A 22,868-nucleotide genomic window follows, 5' to 3' on the forward strand; every position below is an offset into this window, starting at 1 on the left:
TTTGAGCATAAGCTTTCGTGAGCTGTTGCATCTGATGTTGCATCCGATGAAGTGAGCTGTAGCTCACGAAAGCTTATGCTCAAATAAATTGGTTAGTCTCTAAGGTGCCACAAGTGTCTTTAAAGGCTTTCAAAATACCAGCAACGCATGGGACATTCCTTCAGTCATCAGATATCTGGCATCTTTGAGTTTTCTCTTAGTCCTGCCCCTTCTTCCAAGGCCCAGCTTTCCTTTCATCCTGCCCTTCTTTCAGGACCTAAAGCCCTGACTGTTTCCTTCTCCTATAGCCCATCTTTCTCTTCTAAATTCCCACCACCACCACAGATTACCATTTGCCTAGCCTCCTCCCCTCTTTTAAATTGCAGTATTTCCTATTCCTATTAGCTCTCTCTTCCTGAACCACACCCTCCACAGGTGACAGTCATCAATTTCATTAACCCTTTCAGCTGATCCTCATGTCTCAGTTATCATCAATTCCTTATTAGCCACAGCCCAGGCTAACGCCTTCCCATCTCTGGAAGACAGATGAGGCGCTTTACAGGGGCCATGTCACTCTGTGACATAGTAGAACTCCCATTAACTTCAGTATAGGATCAGTATTTGATCTAGTATCCCTTCTGTGAATTATGGAATGTAAATAATTTTAAAATCATGTAGTTGTGCACTGAATATCATTTTTATTTCCTGGTATAAAGAAAAACTCTGCTTTCAAAACTTTTTTATAAAACTAAAAAAGTATTCAATATATATCCAACAAACAAACAAACAAATATATATATATATACACACACACACACACACACTTGGATCTCCATTAAGTCATCACCTTAAAATTTCAAAGATCAATGCTTGAGATCAAAAAGAATTTAACCATCCATGATGCTTATATATTGGTTTGAAAAGACATGCTCCCAAGAGATATGAAAGAAAACCAATAAAGTCTTAAATGTCACTATAATTGGTTAGTTAGTTGGGCCCAGATCCTCATAGGTATTTAGGCTCCTAGCTTCCATTGTAATCAGTGGGACTCCATGAGCCGGTTTTTCTAAGACATTTTTTACTAATAAAAGCAGTGTGGTTTCTTTTGTGTGCAGAGCCTGGTAGATACCTCTGTCCTTAAGCACAAACATGAAGTTCAGGGAAGTGCCAGAGACAAGTATCTGATTAGAGACAATTAGCCACCTGTTACTAAAATTCTTTAGTACCAAAGACAGAACAGGAAACTTGATAAATATTTACACCAGTAGACGTGGGAGGTAAAAGATACATCTCTGGACAATTTTCCACTATATATTACTGCTCCTGAAATACATTTTATATGGTATTTCAGACATATAGTTTTAATCTAATCAAGCCTCCTGTTAAATTGTATGTCATGCAAGGTTGTTATCTATAATCTTACCTGCTGAGTCACCCTGTCATAATTTTTTGTTACGGTATTTCTAATAATATTTTTCCTCACAGAGGAACATATCAAGTTGCCTTTTTAAATCAAACATTTAGATTAATTCAAATCTATAGTTTAGTAAATAAAAAAAGCCTATAAAAGCATTTATCTAGAGATTAAGTTTGGGCTGGAAAACAAAAAAAGGAAAATAACATATTAGTTTAATAACAGTCTGAGATGCTATGTATAATAGTCTTTGATTTGGTAAACAAAATGCAATGACTTGTAACAGGTAAGCAAAGTTTTTGACATAACATTTGCCCAATAGGGCAGAAGAAAGACCACCAAACTGTCTTATTTTTTCCCAGAATTTACAAATTTAAATCCTGACTAAATTTTTGTCTAATCCATAGTGGAATTTATCAAGCTGTAATGACAATAAGCTATCCAAGGAGGATGGAACAGGGCACTCTCTTTCCATGTATGTTCTAGAAAGTGTCTTGTCCTTATTCAAAATCTTACATTTAATATTTTTGAGAGTTTTTGTAACTAAAGTGTTTTGTTTTCCTCTGTTCAGGTTGTTGGGTTTGATGCCTCCACCACGGTGGAAGAATTTCTGAACACCCTTAACCAGGACACAGGAATGAGAAAACCAGTCCAGTCAGGATTTGCATTATTTACTGATGATCCTTCTGGCAAGGATATAGAGCACTGTCTTCAAGGAAACATCAAGGTAAACAAAACTCTTTAATGAGGTGCACATATTAAACAACAAAAATATCTTAATTTTACAGAGGCCTTTTCAAACAAACAATTTAAGGGAAAATTATTTCCTCATTAAATGCTTTTTGCTTTTCCTCATTTGACATACATTAAAGGAAAGATGAAAACAAACTCTAATTTTTCACTCTGAAATTCATTCAGTGGAATACATTTAAAAGCATTGCCGGGCAGACTAGAATGGCTCAGGGAACTGATGATGGGATAAGGAACTTTTCACCTCTAGGACACCAGTTTACATGAGGACTGTTATTAGTGACTAAAAGTGATTACAGTCTAATGCTCATTCAGTGGCTTTAGTTGGTATTCTCAGTCCAACTCCTGTGGACAACAAAGGTCTGAATACTCAGTAGTCCTGGAAAGCTCTCAGAGCTGGAGAGGTGAAGTATACTGGAGTAGAAGTCTCCAGATGTGGGCTGTGACATGAAGATTGAACTACCGTATCTTGTACTCTGCAAGTCCTGTGGTTACAAGACTTCAGTGTCCAGTGCTGGCAACCTGGTACCTGTCATAATATTAGATTTACTATAAATTTAGAAATATAAATCCATCTCCTAAAATACCAAAATACAAACATCTCTTCTAATTTGTTGCTCAAGTGAGGGATGTATTTGAGAATAAAAGAAAGGGGCTGACAGAGATCTGGAAAGAATGTCAGAGGGTTTCCTATCCAATACGAGGAGGAAAAGGTTTAGGTTCAGTTCAGTAGGTTGCAGTGTTCAATGTAATGTTATTTATATGGATTCTGAAGGGATGTAGTTATCCCTACAACTCAGGATTAAGGTATTTACAGCAAGGGTTGGGAAGACACAGCATAATCAACGGTTTACTATAATGTTACATCCTTGTCCTCGCAAGGCCAGTAGGGACTGGGACTACTATTGAAGCAGCTCCCTCAGCCCTGGGGAGTAAGGAATGCTGGGTAATACCATCAGGCAGCCCTATTACACCCTTCTGCCCTGTTCAGAGAAGTATTAACTGGCTTCAGGGGGCTCTGCATCGAGCCCTCTATGGCTGGAAGAAGGGTCATCATGATGCAACCGGAGGTAAATAGGGCCATGGAGGATTTCTCTTTCTGAACAAAACAAAACAAAACAAAAACAAAAGCCTATAACATGGAAGGCAAAAAAAATCTATTAAACACAGTTTACTTATCCTCATATTCTGTTTTCTATTAACATGAGATTTTTACTCCCTTTGGATTCTGTTAACATTTCTGCTAAGTCTTTCCAAGGGGGTCACTAAATAGTTTCTTCCCATCTAGTCTGAATGGATTAGGGTGCTGCCATTGCAACACTCTCTTCCTTTGGTCTGGGAACAAGGGACCAAGTGAGTCTCCAACTTGCACAAAACACTGGTTAGAAACAGAATCATCCACAGCATGCAGTCTAGTTGTTTAATTATCCTCTTTATAAAAGTCATTAGTTTGATTAATTATAAAACAACTAGTTTTGGATAATTACATATGTGTTGGTTCCTGCTAAATTATATACCTTTCCTTTCTGTATAAACATTTTATGGCTGGATTCCAAAACCAAGGTCTGTCTGGTAGGATAAGCGAATAACAACAACAAAATCTGACTACTAAATCCTCAACTAAAAAGTGCCTGTACAGGTACTTTTTGCAAGTTTAAAAATTAAAGCTACATGATTTTTCTGAGTTACAGTAATTGAAATTCTTTCATAATAAACAGATGGTTTCCTTCAAAGTGCTGTTTTGGCAAGAAACTACAGAACTGACAGTTCCACATATTCATTTTCCTTTTAGATCTGTGACATTATTTCTAAATGGGAGCAGGCCTCCAAAGAACAGCATCCTGGGAAATGTGAAGGCACAAGAACTGTGCGCCTTACGTATAAAAACAGGTATATAATACTAAATATAATTCCACTATTGTGTCCTAGGGATTTTCTTTAATTTGTATGGTGTTTATTATCTAGAAAGGTATTAGCTGAATCAAAGCTTACTCCAAAATGTTAAAATAGAGAAAGAGACTGCAACCTTTGTTAAATAAATTAGCTCCACTACTATCAATATTTTGGAAACCTTCATATAAACCTTAAATTTTTATTTTTCTTAAATTTAGCAGATTGGGAAGTACAGAGTAAGCTAGGCAGGCAAATTCTGGTTTGTTTTCCTTAGTCAATCTGCTGGTTTATTGGACACCTCTTCCCATGACCCTGCTTAAGGCTGTGGCTCCTTCCCACATCCTCCACCAGGCCATCTTTCCCTTGATGAACCCACCTTCCAAGCATCTTGCACCTGGCAAGATCTCATTTGTTGAGGTTTAGATGCTGTGCTTGTCTTTCATGTGGGTTCCACCTCCGCAAGTATAAAATAAGGAGCATGCAGATCCGATGTGCATGGAATTTTAAACATATAGCATGAACCTAACAAGAAGAGAGCAAGAGCAGGCTGTTTTGATTAATGGGATCTCTAAAAGTAGAAGTCTTAGGGGTACGTCTGTAGGAGAAGGATGAGATAATAGTGAGTTTAACATTATTTGCATAACAAGCAACAGCCACAGGTTGACATTTCATAATTTAGTAGTAAAAAGGACAACACACAGTAGTTTCCGTCAAAAGTTGTTTTCTCTTACTCTGTTTAGCTTGGAAAACTGTAATGTCCAATTCTGTCTACAATCTATATCCAGTAAAATGGAATGGATTATGTTGTGTACGAGTATTTCATTTTTTAATTTGTAGGTGAAGCTTATGAGATTGAGGAGCACTTGTCTTGACCTACAACATCCCTTTTGCTCAGTCCTTGGTCTCTCCTGAGCATTAGTTGCTAATTGTGCCAAACTTTGCTGGAACTTGAGTTTTAGATACATGGGGACTAGGTTGACACTACCAAATTAAAGACCCTAGTTCTACAGAGGTGAAAAACCACTGTACTAATTTGCAGTATTATGTACTTGAAAGGTCTGTGATTCCTCAGTTGTCAAGTGGTGTTGAATTTCATGAAAGCAAAATACAAATCAATGCTAAATTGTGAAATCATTAAACTTTATTCATTTAGATTCAATGAGCTACAGATCTTTTGGTGGGTATTTATATCTTTAATTATTTTCAGACTGGCATTTAAATTCTATTCATGTTTAAACTTTTTAGTCTGATTTCTTATCATTCACTTAAAAATAAGATATACCGGTATGTGTGCAATGATACTTTTTAAAAAAATTTAAAACTAAGGGCATGTGTTAAGTAATCAGTTTAAACAGCAGAGTAGTTAGCCTTCAAATTTCATTATAGATTTCCAGGATTTTACTCCTGTGCTGTCCCTCTTCTATGGAAATGAGCAATGGGCTTAACTGGAGCAAAAAAATTTAAAATGACAAGATACTAAAGGGTCACTTTTTCCCACCTTTTAGAAGTAGTGAATGTATAGCTAGTAAAATGGTTTCGAGTGACAGTTCTGGACAGTTGATTTTCTCCATTCGTCCACAGATTTAGTACAGTGGCAGTAAAAGCTTTTAAGTGCTACCCTTCCTCTGTGCCTCAACTCTGCTCTGGACAGGTTACCTTCAGAGCTGAAGTGTTAATAAGTCTCTGTGCACATTCATTCTTTGTCCTAGCTGCTGAGGCTACCATTTGTGATAGAAACACTTATCCATTAGGAACTGGATTGATATCACCAACTCATTTCACATGGTTCAATATAAGCCATCAGATGGTAACAATTTATGGTCAGAGCTGACTTCAAACTAGTGGCCCAGAGGTGCAAGGTCATAGGTCTCATTGCTAATCCCCAGGGTCCATTTAATACCCCTATTTTCATTTTTAAATAACTTTTCTTTCTTCTTTTGTAGGCTTTATTTCTCAGTTCAAGTCCGTGGGGAAACAGACCGGGAAAAGCTGCTGTTAATGTATCAAACAAATGATCAGATAGTAAATGGACTTTTTCCTGTCAACAAAGAACTGGCACTGGAAATGGCGGCTCTTTTAGCTCAGGTAATCTATGAGTTTATGGTAACAGTCAACTTGTACATTAAGGGGCCAGTGCTGACCACTTTCTACTCCTATTGACATCAGTGTTAAGGAGGGAGGTTCTCAGCACCTTGCACGATCAGGTTCTAGTTAATTAAACATAGCATAGCCATTTGCTTTTGTTACAGGGAGCCTTGAACAGGTCTCCCCATTTACCGTGCCATGAATAACTTCTGAAAATTATATATACCATAATAATACAGCTTAGAGATGTTTCAGTAGATATACTTATGAATTAGATTTATTTTCATAAAGAAGAAAAACTCACAGATCATCACAAAGAAAGTTTGAGAGTTACTTTATGGATTGGCTTAATTAGAACTTGTCAATTTACAACAGCTGAAGATTTCTCCCTCTATATGAAATACTGTGAAATGCAAGAAAATGCTATACAATAGGTTTTGTACTTTAAACTTGATTTGTGCTAACTAATTTTTGCTTGGTGAATTTAATGTAATTAGAAGTGAAATATAATTTACACTATTTTTACATCAGTGAAAATAAAATTTAATGGACAAAACATTTTGTTTTACAGTATGCTAATCAACAAGATAATGCATAAAAGGTATTTAATTTCTAAAATGACTCTCTACAAACAAAGATCTTCTCTTCCCTGACCTTTCCACTAGGTAGAGATTGGGGACTTCGAAAGACCTTTCTCAACTCCAGCAGGGCAAGTTACTTCTCCCTCCAAGTCCAATCAGACATTGAAACAAGTTGTGGAGAGATTTTACCCAAAGAGGTATAGGCATGGCTGTTCAGAAGAACAGTTAAGGTGAGAGGGGGAAAGTATTATGATAGACAAGATGTGAATGTTTTTACTTTTAGTGTTCTGTTATGTTTAGGGACGAAGGCAGGCTTTTTCAGTTATAGTGGAAGATTTAGATATACATACAATTATGAGAAATTTGTCTAGAGCTATATATGAAACTGAAATTCTTTTTACCGAATGGCTTAGGGAGAACCCATTTCCTCTGAATCTTTGTTACCCAAATATACAATAGGATTATTAATCATGTATTTTAGCAAAATGCTCTCAACTCTCAGAATACACAAATTACTTAGGATCTTATAACCTTTACTCACATTGGACCAGATTCTGACACTTACTCACCTGGAATATTATTTTACTCAGAAAATAATCCCATTGAAATGAACAAGACGATTAAAGTATTACTAAAGTTGAGTAAGGGTGCCACAGTCTGGTCCAAGAGTAGTCCTTACTCACGCAGGCAGACTCATTGAACTCAACCAAACTGTTTGAATGAGTAAGAACTACTTATATAAGTAAACGTTGCAGGATTTGTATCAGTTTTAGTCAAACATTGGGTATTTCATAATTTAAGATATTTTGGACAAAAATAATTTATTCTTCTAATTTCTTCTAACGTTATAGCAACTGTTTTCCCGTGGCTCCTGGCAAACAGAGATACAGGAAAAGAAAAAAAATTTGAAAAATAGGAAAAAGTGTTATTGTAAAACCAAAATATAGCTAGGTTAGTCAAGAGCAGGATATAGTACCTGAAAATACTTTAATTTTTTGGTAAAAAGTTTCTATATTTCATGTTGCGGATTGTCAGGGGGTTCGGTAGTATAGCCCCGTGGCAAGAGTCTGCAGCTGTGTCATCCAGCAGCAAGAGTCTGCAGGGCCGGCCGCAGGGGAACCCAGGCCCTCCCTGCTACATCAGGTTCCAATCCAGGGCTCTGCGACTGGCAGGTTGGGTATGCATCCTGGAGGTGGACACCACCCAAGCCTGCTCCCTGGGTTACTTCCTACTCTTCCAAAGTCACCGCAGGGTCTACTTATTCACTCACAAAGGAGCAGGGTTCTCCCTGCCTGTGATCCAGAGGCTGTTTTTCTCCAGTTTGTCAGCCCATGATCCCGAGTCTCCAGGGGGCATTTAGCAGTTCAGCAGTGGGGCCTGGTCCAGGCGGTGTGGCGCTCCTGTGGCCTCTCTGCAGAAGCTAACAGCAGATAACTGCTCCCTTCTTCTGTCACCCTGATGACCAGGACTGCTCCATTTTGAGCATGCCCAGCTAGTGCAGCTGGGTGGGGCCTTCCGGGTCCAGAGTTGCTTGTTAACCCTTGGCTCTCCAGTGTGGAGCTTACACATCTCCTCTCACAGATGTCCTTTTAATTCTACTGTCACACCGGGGTACCTGTAGATGTATATCAGAAGCTGCGCTGTACTTTTTCCACTCTGTGCTGCTAGTACTTTTTATATTTAAAAGGGTGGAGGGGACCATCCTAGATCATTTAAATTTAATCATGGTGTTCCAGAAACAAGAAGGTACTTAAGGTTTGCTGTACACAAATGATATCAATGACTGGTTTGAAGTTTTCTATACAGCATATCTGATATGACTGAATATAGCATATAAATCAAATACTCATTTTAACAAAATCAAAAATTGATTGGGTTTTTACTGTTTTTTCACAACAAAATCCAAAAGTATGTTCTCATTGTGTGTTTCATTTCAACAGACAGCTTCGTCAGCGATTATCAACGAGATGGATGGCTCTCCGGGGGCACAGTGCTGCAGATTGTGTGCGCATTTATCTTACAGTAGCCAGAAAGTGGTCATTCTTTGGTGCTAAAATGTTTACGGCAAAAGTAAGGACCTTTATTAAGTCTGGGTTTTTGGGGTGGTGGTTTAAGTTTGAATGTAGTATGCAGGAGGAAAACAAATTAAGTTGAAAGTCGGTTTGAAGTGTTTCTGTTGCTTGAACCTCTATTCATAGAAAATTAGGGTTGGAAGAGACCTCAGGAGGTCATCTAGTCCAACTCCCTGCTCAAAGTAGGACAAACCCCAACTAAATCATCCCAGCCAGGGCTTTGTCAAGCCGGGCCTTAAAAACCTCTAAGGATGGAGATTCCACCACCTTCCTAGGTAACCCATTCCAGTGCTTCACCACCCTCCTAGTGAAAGTTTTTCCTAATATCCAACCTAGACCTCCCCGAATGCAACTTGAGACCATTATTCCTTGTTCTGTCATCTACCACCATTGAGAACAGCCTTGCTTCATCCTCTTTGGAACCACCCTTCAGGTAGTTGAAGGCTGCTATCAAATCCCCCCTCACTCTTCTCTTCTGCAGGCTAAATAAGCCCAGTTCCCTCAGCCTCTCCTCATAAGTCTTGTGCCCCAACCCCCTAATCATTTTTGTTGCCCTCTGCTGGACTCTTCAATTTGTTCATATCCTTTCTGTGGTAGGGGGCCCAAAACTGGACACAGTACTCCAGATGTGGCCTCTCCAATGTCAAATAGAGGGGAATAATCACTTCCCTCGATCTGCTGGCAATGCTCTTACTAATGCAGCCCAATATGCCATTAGCCTTCTTGGCAACAAGGGCGCACTGTTGACTCATATCCAGCTTCTTGTCCACTGTAATCCCCAGGTCCTTTTCTGCAGAACTGCTTCTTAGCCAGTCAATCCCCAGCATGTAGGAGTGTATGGGATTCTTCCATCCTAAGTGCAGGACTCTGCACTTGTCCTTGTTGACCCTCAGATTTCTTTTGGCCCAATCCTCCAATTTGTCTAGATTACGCTGGAACCTATCCCTACCCTCTAGTGTATCTGCCTCTCCCTCCAGCTTAGTGTTGTCGCGGAGCTGAGGGTGCAATCCATCTCATCATCCAGATCATTAATGAAGATGTTGAACAAAACCGGCCCCAAGACCACTTGATACCGGCTGCCAACTAGATATTGAGCCATTGATCACTACCTGTTGAGTGCGACGATCTAGCCAGTTTTCTATCCACCTTATAGTCCATTCATCCAGACCATACTTCTTTAACTTCCTTGTAGGAATACTGTGGGAGACTATTAAAAGCTTTCCCCATATCTACAGTTTTCCCCATATCCCCACTGACTGCTTTCTCCATATCCACAGAGCCAATTATCATAGAAGGCAATCAGGTTGGTCAGGCATGACTTGCCCTTGGTGAATCCATGTTGACTGTTCCTGATCACCTTCCTCTCCTCCAAGTGCTTCAAAATGGATTCCTTGAGGATTTGCTCTATAGTTTTTCCAGAGACAGAAGTGAAGCTGTAGTTCCCCGGATTCTCCTTCTCTTTTTTAAAGACGGGCACTATATTTGCCTTTTTTCCAATCGTCTGGGACCTCCCCCGATTTTTCAAAGATCTTGGCCACGAATTTTTCAAAGATTCACTGGCCACGAATTTTCAAAGATAATGGCCAGTGGCTCTGCAATCACATCAGCCAACTCCCTCAGCACCCTTGGATGCATTAGATTCGGCCCCATGGACTGGTGCATGTCCAGTTTTTCTAAATAGTCCTTAACCTATTCTTTCACCACTGAGGGCTTGCTCACCTCCTCCCCATACTGTGCTGCCCAGTACAGCAGTCTGGGAGCTGACCTTCTCAGTGAAGACCAAGGCAAAAAAAGCATTGAGTACTTCAGCTTTTTCCACATCTGTAACTAGGTTGCCTCCCCCATTCAGTAAGGGTCCCACGCTTTCCCTGACCTTCTTCTTGTTTCTAACATACCTGGAGAAACCCTTCTTGTTACCCTTCACATCCTTTACTAGCAGCAACTCCAATTGTGCTTTGGCCTTCCTGATTACACCCCTGCATGCTCGAGCAATATTTTTATACTCCTCCCTAGTCATCTGTCCAAGTTTCCACTTCTTGTAAGCTTCCTTTTGTGTTTAAGCTCACTGAAGATTTCTCTGTTAAGCCAAGCTCGTCGCCTGCCATATTTGCTATTCTTTCTGCACATCCAGATGGTTTGTTCCTGCGCCCTCAGTAAGGCTTCTCTAAAATACTGCCAGCTCTCCTGGACTCCTTTCCCCCCTCATATTAGCCTCCCAGGGGATCCTGCCCATCAGTTCCATGAGGAGTCAAGGTCTGCTTTTCTGAAATCCAGGGTCCGTATTCTGCTGCTCTCCTTTCTTCCTTTTGTCAGGATCCTGAACTCGACCATGTCATGGTCACTGTTGCCCAGGTTGCTACCCACTTTTACTTCTCCTACCAATTCTTCCTGTTTGCGAGCAGCAGGTCAAGAGGAGCATGGCTCCTAGTTGGTTCTTCCAGCACTTGCACCAGGAAGTTGTTCCCAACACTCTCCCAGAACTTCCTGGATTGTCTGTGCACTGCAGTATTGCTCTCCCAGCCGATGTCAGGGTGATTGAAGTCCCCCATGAGAACGAGGGCCTGTGATCTGGAAACTTCTTTTAGTTGTCTGAAGAAAGCCTCATCTACCTCATCCTCCCATTCTGGTGGTCTGTAGCAAACGCCCACCACAATATCACCCTTGTTGCTCTCGCCTCTAAACTTAACCCGAAGACTCTCAACAGGCTTTTATCCAGTTTCATACTGGAGCTCTGAGCAATCATACTGCTCTCTTCCATACAGTGCAACTCCTCCACCTTTCCTCCCCACCTGTCTTTCTTGAACAGTTTATAGCCATCCATGACTGTGCTCCAGTCATGTGAGTTACCCCACCAAGTCTCTTATTCTAAGTCATATCATAGTTTGACTGTGCCAGGACTTCCAATTATTCCTGCTTGTTTCCCAGGCTTCTTGCGTTCGTGCACAGGCGCCTAAGATAACTAGCCAATTGCCCTAGTTTCTCAATATGAATCAGGAAGCCTACCCTGTTGCACCCTCCTCCTCATGTTTCCTCCCGGTATCCCACTTACCTCAGGGCTTAGGTCTCCAACCCCCAGCAAACCTAGTTTAAAGCCCTCCTCACTAGGTTAGCAAGCCTGCCCGCAAAGATGCTTTTCCCTCTCTTCGTTAGATGGATCCCATCTCCTCCTAGCAATCCTTCTTCCTGGAACATGACATGGTCGAAGAATCCAAAGCCCTCTCTCTGACACCACCTGTGCAACGATGCATTTACCTCCACAATTCAATAGTCCCTACCTGGGCCTTTTCCTTCAACAGGGAGGATGGATGAGAACATGACTTGCACTTTAAATTCCTTTATCCTTCTTCCCAGAGCCACGTAGTCTGCAGTGACCCGCTCAGGGTCATTCTTGGCAGTATCATTGGTGCCCACGTGGAGAAGTAGGAAGGGGTAGCAGTCGGAGGGCTTGATCAATCTCAGCAGACACACTGTCACATCCTGAATTCTAGCTCCAGGCAAGCAGCACGCTTCAAGTTTCCCAGTCTGGACAGCAGATGGATGACTGTCCCCCTTAGGAGGGAGTCCCTGACCACCACCACCCATCTCCTCCTCTTGGGAGTAGTGATCATGGAACCCCCATCCCTAGGGCAATGCATCCCATGCCTTCTGGTAGATGGGGTTTCCTTCTGATCCCTTCCCTCAGATGACTCTTCCAAACCATGCTCCACCATAGTACCTGTGCAGAGAGCCTGAAAAGGATTTCTAACCTCTATCTGCACTGGGGGTACATGGGTTCTCCTCTTTCTTCTGGAGGTCACATGCTGCCAATTTTCTTCCCCATTCTGCAATGCCTTCTCTGATTCTTCAGCATGCTGGGCCGGCAGTACCAAAGGCTGACTTCGATCCAAAAAGTCTACATTTTCTCTAATGCAATGCAGGGTTGATACTTGGGTCTCTAGTCCTTTAACCTTCTCTTCCAATATAGAAACCAGCTTGCACTTTGTACAGATGAAGTTGCTTCTATCCTCTGGAAGAAAGATAAACATGGCACATCTTGTGCAGGTCACAACAGCTGATTGCTCACTAGCCATATTGTCTTCCTTCTAAGAGCCTCTTCAGATGCTGTAATTACTGCTCACAGAAGCCTGAAAGGCAAAAAAACTCTGGGAACTCCCCAGGCAAAATCCCTCTGTTTGCCTCTCCTCTGTTCACAGCTCACTCGGTTCATAACTGGCTGCTTTTTTATAAGGCTGCTGGCTCAAAGCAGTTGCTCCGGCTCAAAGCCTTCCCTGTAATCAATCACTCAAGGCCCACTTGGAACAAAGCACTCCTAATTCACACTTTTCAAACAAACAATTACTGCTTGGATTAATAATAAGTAAATCCTAATAATATCTAGCCCATGTTTCCCCTGCATTCTAATGTCACTCCACACAGCATCCTCTCGCTACCTTTCACCTTGTTTTGAAGCAGCCTTTTTAAATTAATACTGTTTGGGTCTGCTTCAACTCCTATTAAAGACTTAAATGGGAGTTGGGTTTTTGTCCTTAGAAGCATTAATAGAAATTAAATGTACAGGATAAATTTCAAGCAGATTCTCCCTTACTGGCATCTAAGTTAGTGTTAAACATCCCACAACTTCGTTACTAAAGAAGACAGTATTGATTGAGACATGAATAATAGGTAAATTGACCCCGAAGTTCTGAAGCAATAAAAACCCTAAAAATCAATAAGCTAAATAAATGTTCATGTCATGCATCACCCTTGGACACACAAATCACAACACAGGTCTGGTAAATAAGATGTGATATCATTTTCATTTTTTATTTCCCTTCAGACAATCCTAAGATATATAGCCTAACTTCTTTGCATTACTTCTGCTTCCTTATATTTTGGTGTGATATCTGACAAATTTTAAAGTGTCTGAGTCTTTTAATTAAGTTACTATTTAAAGCTAACCCCATTTATAACATGTAATGGAATGTTTCTCTTTTTGTAGCCTCTAACATCCACACTTGAGAGTTCCTTCGTATGGCTTGTTGTACATGAAGATGGCATAAGCATTCTAGAATACAGCTTTCTGGTAAAAGAAAAAAATAGTTTTAGTTTAAATATATTTCAGTAGTGAATATATTGGCCAAATTCATTCCTGATGTATTGCCACTGATTTAAATGAAATTACACCAGTGCTGAAATTGGTCCTGTATGCTTAGATGTGTAGTCCGTCTCTTAAAGCGTAAGTTTGTTACTATAAAATGTTTTAAATTTACTGTCATGGTTACGTTAGTAATGATGGTGGAAGTACCTCTTGATTACTTTGCTTGGTATTTATCATCTTTCTCAGGGAAACATTTTATATTCTATCAAACTAGTAAATGAAATGATGTAGGAATCTTATCTATGAATTTCCTTTAACAACCTGAACTCTTCCCACTTGAGGCTTTCATTTAAATGATCACTCATCAGACAATATGCACTAATGCAAAGGGATACAAAAATGCATTTACAGTTACATAATATGATTATTCCCTTTGTATTTGTTGAATACAATTTGTTGAGTATGTCATATTGCCCTGTGTTGTTCAATCATGTAATTAAAGACTTGATTCTTTTCTCACTTACAGTGGTGTAAAGTAGTAGTAACTCCATTGAAATCAATGGAGTGGCACTGGTGTAAATCTTGTGTACCTGAGAGGCTCCCTGTTTTAATTCAAATTTCCAAAGGTGTAGAATTAAATGTTGCTATCAGAATGTTAACACTGATTTTTCTTACTTAATTAAAATTTCTAACATAACATAGCACTAATGTAGACTTTTTCTCTAAACCTGCCTTTGTATTTAAAGATAGGTATAGAGCAGCGGTTCTCAAACTGTGGGTCAGGACCCCAAGTGGGTCACTACCCCCATTTGAATGGGGTTGCCAGGGCTGACTTAAACTTGCTGAGGCCTGGGGCTGAAGCCCCGGTATAGAGGAATTAGACAAATGTAATAAATATTAAAGGATGGAAAGAGGGAGAAGAGCAATCAAGCAGATTGAGAGGAAATAGAGGCTGCAGTGTGGTGTTCCATCAACACCCTTCTCAATCCTTGAAGGTCTCCAATTTAAGTTCAGCTCAGTCTTCCTTAACATACAACTATGTTCCTCAGCAGTAAGGTTGGCCTGTCAATGGACCAGGTCACAGGCCGTCAGGCCTAGGGGTCAGAGTGGGACTTGGGAGTGACGCCTACTGTTTGGAGTTCAAACACCAAAGCCAAGGATTGAGACCGAGTCAAAGTCAGGAATCAGAGCCAACAGTCAGGACCGAAGTCAGAGTCCAGGGTTGAGGTGGAGTCAAGAGTCAGAGCTGAGGGTCGGAGCCGGATTACCAGGAGTCGGGGAAGGCAGGAGCAGGGCTGGTTCTTTGAGGAGTGTCCCTGTGGGTGCTCCACTTTAGGTATGTCCATGCACCCTGCTCTTGCAATCAGAGATTTGTTGTTTGTAGCAATGCCTGGTTGGATCATGCATGCACCATCACCTCTCCTGCTGCCTCAGATAAAGGTCCTGGCACAATAGCCCCTACTAAAGAGCCTTTTCCCAGGAAGGCTATAAAAAAAGAGGGCTCAGACTCCACCTTCGCAGGAATCAGCTAAGAAAAAACACTCCCCTACTGCCGAGACCACATTGGTATTGACGGCGCCAGGTACGTTGGATTCAGACACCAGGACCATCTGGTACCATGAGTACCCAGAGAGCAAAAGACACGAAGCAGGCAAGCTCTGCCGGAGGCTCAAAGGGCAAAGTAAAACCCTCTGCCACGGTACCGATGGAGCTAAAGAGGTACTCTGCACTGAGTGATGCAGTGGTGCCGCCTGTGGTACCTACGCTGCATAGCACAAGACCCTCGGCACCGACGGCTACAAGTCACATATCAGTACCACCAGTAACACCGACATAAGAACTGCCATTTCTTTTATCACAGCAATTTGTAAGACACACAGACCCACTGGTCTCTTCAGCACCAAAATCCCCACTCCTTGGTACCAACAGCACTCCAGTTTGATTGTACCGAGACACCTGACCACTCCACTTAGGTCTGCTCTGCCTCTCTCCAGTGATGATGAGGAGGATGAAGAATGAAGGGGAAATATATGCACCTCCTCACCAATAGCAGGACAGTCCCACCAAACAGGACACCACTCATCTTCAGAGGCACCTAGCTGGTACAGGCACCCATGGGTGCCACCTCCCATGCCATTCCCATCAGATTGGCACTACTGGGACCCCTGGGCAGCATACAGGGCACTATATTGCAAGTCCACCAAGATCAAGAGCACCACATTCTCCATCATCACCCATACCAGGATCCTCAGAAACCCAGGAGCAAACTGAGGAAACTTCAGACCAGGAAGCCTTACCACTGATGAACCTATCATCTTCATCACTGGACGAAACTATAATGCCTCCACTCCCCCCCACCACAGGGGATGACTTTATGCAATTCCAAGAGCTCTTCAAAAGGGTGGCTGGAGTCATCTGAATATATCCTTAGAGGAGGTACCTGAGTCACCACTTAAATTACTGGACATGTTTCAAACATCTACCTTGCCAAAGATAGCACTACCGATTAATGATGCTATCATGGAGCCTGCCAAAAACCATCTGGCAGACCTCAGCAACAGCACCTCCATCATGCAAAAGATCTGAAAAAATACTATGTACCATCTAAAGGAATGGAGTTCTTGTTTACACACCCCACACTGTACTCTTTAGTGGTGGACACATAAATGAGAGGGGAAGGCAACACCATACCAGAACAACCCCATATGACAAGGAATGGAAGAGGCTAGACCTCTTTGGTTGCAGGGCATAGTCATCTGCAACATTGCAGTTTCAAATAGTTAATTATGAAGCCCTGCTATCAAAATACACACAATATTTTCCATAATGTCAGAATTTATTGATAGTTTACCAGAAAACAAAAAGGAGCAATTCAAGGCCAACGTTACTGAAGGTCATCTCATTGCCAGGACTCATAGGCGCCGACTTCTACTGGTGCCGGTGGGTGCTCAACTCCCCTCTGCTCCCAGACCTGCCCTGATCCCATTCCAACCCCTTCCCCAAAGTCCCCGCACCAACTCCGCCCCCTCCCTGCCCCAATTCCTACTCCTTCCCCAAATCCCTGCCTTGGCCCCACCTCCTCCCCTGAGCATGCCATGTTCCTGCTCTTTCCCCCTCCCTCCTGAAGCTTGCTACAGCTGTTTGGCAGCAGCAAGCGCTGGGAGGTAGGTGGAGGAGCGGGGACACGGCGTGCTCAGGGGAGGAGGAGGTGAGGTAGGGAGAGGAGCTTGGCTGCTGGTGGGTGCAGAGCACCCACTAATTTTTCCCCATGGGTGCTCCAGCCCCAGAGCACCCACAGAGTCAGTGCCTATGGCCAGGACAGCACTGCAGGCCTCACTTGACTCCACAGACATGGCAGCAGGCTCCATTGCAACATCGGTGGTCATGCACCATGCATCATGGTTCCCTCTTTCGGGGTTCCTGACAGAGGTGAGGAAACAGTCAAGGACCTGTCCTTTGAAGCCCCAAAACTATCTGCAGCCAAAATAGATAAGTCCCTTCATACCCTGTAAGATTCAAGGGCAACGCTAAAATCCCTGGACAGCTATACACCTGCAAATAAGAAGAAACAGGGCAGGTATAATGCGCAGAGATTCAGGTCACCACCATACACACAACCACAGAGGCAATACGACCAACACTACAGGCAAAGACAAACCCCGACCCAGCCTTCGACATTTGTGGGTTGAGAGGGTTCTGTGTGGGGCAATCTGGGTGTGGACAGTTCAGTGGGGGATCTGGGTGTGGGGGATCTGGAAGCACAAGGGCTTGTTGGGGGGGTTCTGGGTGCAATGGTAATGGGACTCTACAGGGGGGTCCAGCTGAAGGTGGTTGAGGCTAAGTGTGGGGGGGTAGAGCTCGGCCAGGAGGTCTGGGTGTGGGGGGCTCAGTGGGGGTTCCAGATGCTGGGGGAGAGGGGCTCAGTGGGGTGGGGATCCATGTGCAGCTGGTTGGGGCTCGGTAGGGTGGAGGTGGGGGTGGCTCGTTGAGGTGGTCCAGGTGCAGGGGGAGTGGGGCTCATCGGGGGAGGTGAGGCTCGGCAGGCGGGTCTGGATATAAGGGGGTCTGGGGGTTGGGTGGATGGGGGAGCAGCTCCCTAAACAGTGATCCCTCCTCCTGGAGCTGAGGAGCGATGAGTGCAGGAAGTATTGGGGGAAGGGGAGAGCTTGCAGAGCTTCCTGCAGCTGGGGGAGAAATTTATAGGTGAGTCTGATACGGCCCTGGATGCTGTGCAGGGGAAGAGGAAGTCCTGTCCCCCCCAGCCCAACCGGGACTAGCAGCTGAGCCTGGCACAGGGTAGGAGCCACAAGCCGGGTCTTTCCCAGTCCCGCCCCCTGCCCCACAATGATCCACCTCTCTGTCGGCTGCCCTGGGCACCTGAAATATACTGCTGGAGAGGGTTTCAGGACTGCTCTTGCAGCTTCCCTTTGCTTACCCGTCAGAAAGCAATTTTTCTGCGGAGAAGCAAAGACATCTGTGGGAGACAAATTCTGTGCATGTGCAGTGGCCCAGAATTCCCCCAGGAGTAGCATTTCCTATGACCCTGCTCCTAACCCGGGTCACACACAAGATCAGGAGGGACAAATCAAAAGTCATCCTAATAGCACCTATGTGGCCCAGAAAAACATGGTTCCCTTACCTATTAAAGATAGTGGCATGCCCACCCCGAACTCTTCCTCTAATACCTCATTTCCTCTCCCAAGTCGTGGGACACATCCACCAACCCAACCCGACAATATCTCACCTCAAGGCATGGCTACTCCATGGCTGAGAGAAAATGAAACAACCTGCTCGGAGGAAGTAAAAGACATCTTACTGAACAGCCATAGATCAAATACAAGACAGTCATATACTCATAAATGGAAACGGTTCAGCATATGGTGCCAGAGCAAACAAATCATACCAACAACCTCTTGTTTACCAAGAGTATTGGATTACATATTAGAACTAAAAAACTGGGACTCTCCACAAGCTCTATCAAGGTACACCTTGCAGCTCTCACAGCTTTCCACAATCAGGTGGATGGGGTCACCATATTCACCCACTCAACAACCAAATGCTTCCACAAGGGCATTAAGAACACTTACCCTAAAATAAGGACCCCATGTGGGACCTCAGCCTAGTCTTATGTGGATTTATAAAAATGCTGTTTGAACTGCTAGCCACGTGTTCATTACTCCATCTATCGATGAAGATGGCTTTCCTCATCACCATTATGTCTGCTTGATGTGTGGGAGAACTTGGTGCCCTAATGGCACATCCTCCATACACAACTTTCTTTAAAAGATAAAGTTACCCTAAGACCACACCCCAAATTTCTACCACAAGTTGCCTCTCCTTTTCGTTTAAACCAACCCATTTACCTGCATTTTTTCCATAACCGCATGCAGACAAAAGAGAGGCATCACTCCACACCATGGACATCTGAAGAGCATTAGCCTTCTACGTTGAAAGAACAAAAGCCTTTTGAAAATCACCGAAACTATTTGTCTCTAATAGAATGATCAAAAGGGGAAGCCATCATCTCAAAACAGAGACTATCCAAATGGATATCAGGACCCATCCACTTTTGTTATGAAAAACATCAGTTACAAGCCCCATTGGGAGCCTGCACATACTCTACCAGAGCACTTTCAACATGCACAGCCTCTCAATAATGTCCCCATTATGGACATTTGCAGAGCAGCAACTTGGGCATCTGCCCACAAATTCACAAAGCACTATGCGATAGAGCAGGGGTAGTCAATTATTTTTTGTAAAGGTCCAAATTTCTTGGCCAAAGGTATCATCAAGGTCGAGCCTCCAGAGATACTAATAATAAAAAGCCCTAACAGTAATGATAATAAGTAAATGAAAAGATTTCAGGGTCTGTTCTAAAGCATCTGGCGGGCCGGATTTGGCTCATGGTCTGTCTATTGACTACATCTGCTATAGAGCAACAGTAATCTTTGGACATTCTATTTGGACTGACGGTCAATCATGAACAGAACTCCAAAACCCCTCCCTTCCATGGAGGGGCACTGCTCGACAGTCACCTAAAATGGAGCACCCACAGAGACACTCCTCAAAGAAGAAGAGAAGGTTACTCACCCCGTGCAGTAACTAAGGTTCTTTGAGATGGTTGTCCCTATGGGTGCTTCACTATCTTCTCTCCTCCCCTCTACTTTGGCGTTTCATGCTAGATTGTCCGTGGTAGAGAAGGAACTGAGGCAGCATGAGACTGCGACGGTGCATGCACGACCCAACCAGGCACTGCTACTACAGATTTCCAATTACAAGTGCAGGGCACATAGACACAGCTAAAGTGGAGCACTCACAGGGACAACCATCTTGAAGAACCTCAGTTACTTTACAAGGTGAATAATCTCTTCTGAGGCAGGAGTGAGGCTGGAACAGGATGGGAACAGAACCTGTCCTGCACCCGGCCTTGGGCTGGAGCTGTGGAGGAGCAGAGCAGGAGCAGGGCTTGGAGAGACAAACACAGGGAGACAAACTGTGGGTGTGAGCATAGAGCAGCAGGGAGCTACTGCTAATAGATTTCAGAACCAGCCTGCAGGTTTCCTCAGCCAATGAGGCAGGATGGTCCAACAGGTAGCCTGGCTGGCTCAGTAGGATGTTAGCAGTATTGAACAGGTGCAGCTGAGGGCAGTCTCACTGTGGAGGTTCTGACCTCTTCTTGGAAAATGCAGGCAAACTTAACACAAAATGTAATGGGGGAAAAAGTTAGGGTAATCCTGTCTTTTACAGTTTGGATGAGGTCCTTTTTGCTAGTTGAAAAACAAGGGCAAAAAAGAGTTTGGTACCCAGGAGATTAAAATAAATTACTGTACAGATATTTTTCTCATGATAATTTAAAATGTACTGTGGCAAATTGCCAGCACTACTATGATGGGTCTCGCACTTTCTCTTCTGGGGGGCGGGGGGTGGTTCAGGGCACCGTTTCTTGCCCCTCAACTGGGGTATTAACTGCCCCACTAGCGTCCTAGAGGAGGGGAGTGGAGAGGGAGGGACCCAGGCCCACCCTCTAATCGGGTCCCAGCCCAGGGGCCCTAGGGATAGCGGTAAACCACTAGAACTAGCGGTTCCTTCTCCTGGGCTACTTCCCTCTCCTGCCCTTCAGCTTATGGGGCTTCCTGCCCTCCCTCTGCACAAAGCAGGTGTCCCCTTACCTAGGGTCTTGGTCTTCTTAGCCCACCACAGCACTTCTCCAAACTCTCCTCTGCTTCCCTCCAAACTGCTCTCTGCTCCAACGCCAATCCACTCTGCTTCAGCTCCTCCAAACTGGTCTCTGCTCTAACACCAATCCACTCTGCTTCAACTCCTCCAAACTGGTCTCTGCTCTAACACCAATCCACTCTGCTTCAACTCCTCCTCTTATCTGATTGAAGCAGGGGGTTTTTATCATGTGATTGGCTTCAGGTGCTCTAATTGGCTTCAGGTGCTTTAATTAATTTATAGCAAACTTTCTTCCCTCGACAGGAAATAAGGCTCCCTTCCAACACTCTCCTACTGCCCTCTGGCCATGCTGTATCACAGTACATATTTTCATGTTCTCTGTAGGTATAAATATCTTCTTACTATATGTTCCCTATGCATCCGATGAAGTGGGCTGTAGCCCACGAAAGCTTATGTTCAAATAAATTTGTTAGTCTCTGAGGTGCAACAAGTAACACAGCTGCTACTCTGATATCTATATTGAAACACTATCCATATTGATTGATATAATATTAGGTCGGAATCAGCACAACAATGGCAGTGACTCAACAGCTACATGTCCAGTGTTGTGTATTGAATAATACAGGCCAAAAATTCAAAGTGTGCTGCTTCTCTCCATGCAGAAGGTTTTGTGCACTATTAGTTCTGTGAACAAAGCACCGATTTTATCCCCATTTGTGAGCACAAAGGGTTTTGCCAATGTGAATTGTATCACTTGTACTCACAAAGATTGGATTGAAATCCTTTTTGAAAGTATGGGCCCTGAGATTCAACTTCTTTAGAGCCTGATCCAACTCCCAATGGGACTCTTAACATTGACTTCAATGGGAGTCGGATGGGGCCTTTCATTTCTCATGTAAGTTGTGTGCCTGAGTCCAGACTCAAAAATTGTAACCATTAAACTAAATATATATTACATTAATTAGAAACAGGGCCACTCATGGAAGCAGAAGTCTCTCACAATGAAGGCCTGAGGGAAACAGGCACATAATTTGCAATTAGATTCAAAATTCTACAAAAGGGGCTGAAAACAGTATTTTGAAATCAGATGAGTCATTATGTTTGAAGACGTATTCACTGTAGTCTTTTTCTCTGTATTTTTCTGTATACATGAAACTGTTTTTTCCTTTGTTCTTTCTTTAAAGCGATTAATAGTTACATATGTACACAAAAGTCTGATGACCTTTGGAGGCTACCAAGATGACTTTATGCTGGTAGTTAACAATGCTCAGTCAAAAGACAAGCCAAACGAAAAACTCCTTTTTGCCATGGCAAAACCAAAGGTTGGTACACTAGCTGAAATCATTTCCAGTGTCTGTTGCCTCTTTGTACTTAAGTACCCTTGTGTATATGCACAAGGTGAAGCACCTGCTGTTCAAAACATCCTCCGGTTATTAGCTTTTGCATAATGAATTTAAAGGGGGAAGCAATTAAAAACATAAAAGTCAATTTTCTTGTTTTAATGACCCTTCCCCCAGAGTTCCAGACTTTACAGATAAGGACAATTAGGGAGATAAAAGACAGGAAGTATATACAGTGCCTAAAAATCAGTATAGCTGCAATTTTAAAAAAATGTTTGGGTCCCCATTAAAGCAATGTCTGTATTTTATGATGGCCTTCCAAAAGTTTATACACTTCTCCAAAATTCTAGGACTAAGGAACTCTTTTGGTAATATTAGTCTAGACTCTCTCTCACTACTAATATTGCCTACCAGCATGAACAAAACAAATAAAACCAGAATTTCAGCTGTGACTAAGGAGTGAAACTCTAGTGTCTATAAGCCAGAACAACCTACCAGTAG

At 42.9% G+C, this 22,868-nt stretch overlaps 1 protein-coding gene across 6 annotated transcripts in view; it reads left to right on the forward strand.

Moving 5' to 3' along the window:
- PLEKHH2 (pleckstrin homology, MyTH4 and FERM domain containing H2) overlaps positions 1-22,868 on the forward strand; it is a 121,593-nt gene that overhangs the window by 91,627 nt on the left and 7,098 nt on the right. For all 6 annotated transcript variants that reach the window (XM_037895832.2, XM_037895828.2, XM_037895830.2 and 3 more), the window contains 7 exons: positions 1,965-2,120; positions 3,936-4,033; positions 5,980-6,121; positions 6,787-6,932; positions 8,643-8,772; positions 13,753-13,836; positions 22,212-22,349. In XM_037895832.2, the coding sequence (XP_037751760.1) occupies positions 1,965-2,120; positions 3,936-4,033; positions 5,980-6,121; positions 6,787-6,932; positions 8,643-8,772; positions 13,753-13,836; positions 22,212-22,349 (894 nt within the window). The remainder of the gene's footprint in view (positions 1-1,964; positions 2,121-3,935; positions 4,034-5,979; positions 6,122-6,786; positions 6,933-8,642; positions 8,773-13,752; positions 13,837-22,211; positions 22,350-22,868) is intronic.

Source organism: Chelonia mydas, chromosome 3, assembly GCF_015237465.2.
Source record: "Chelonia mydas isolate rCheMyd1 chromosome 3, rCheMyd1.pri.v2, whole genome shotgun sequence".
NCBI classification, from domain to species: Eukaryota; Metazoa; Chordata; order Testudines; family Cheloniidae; genus Chelonia; species Chelonia mydas.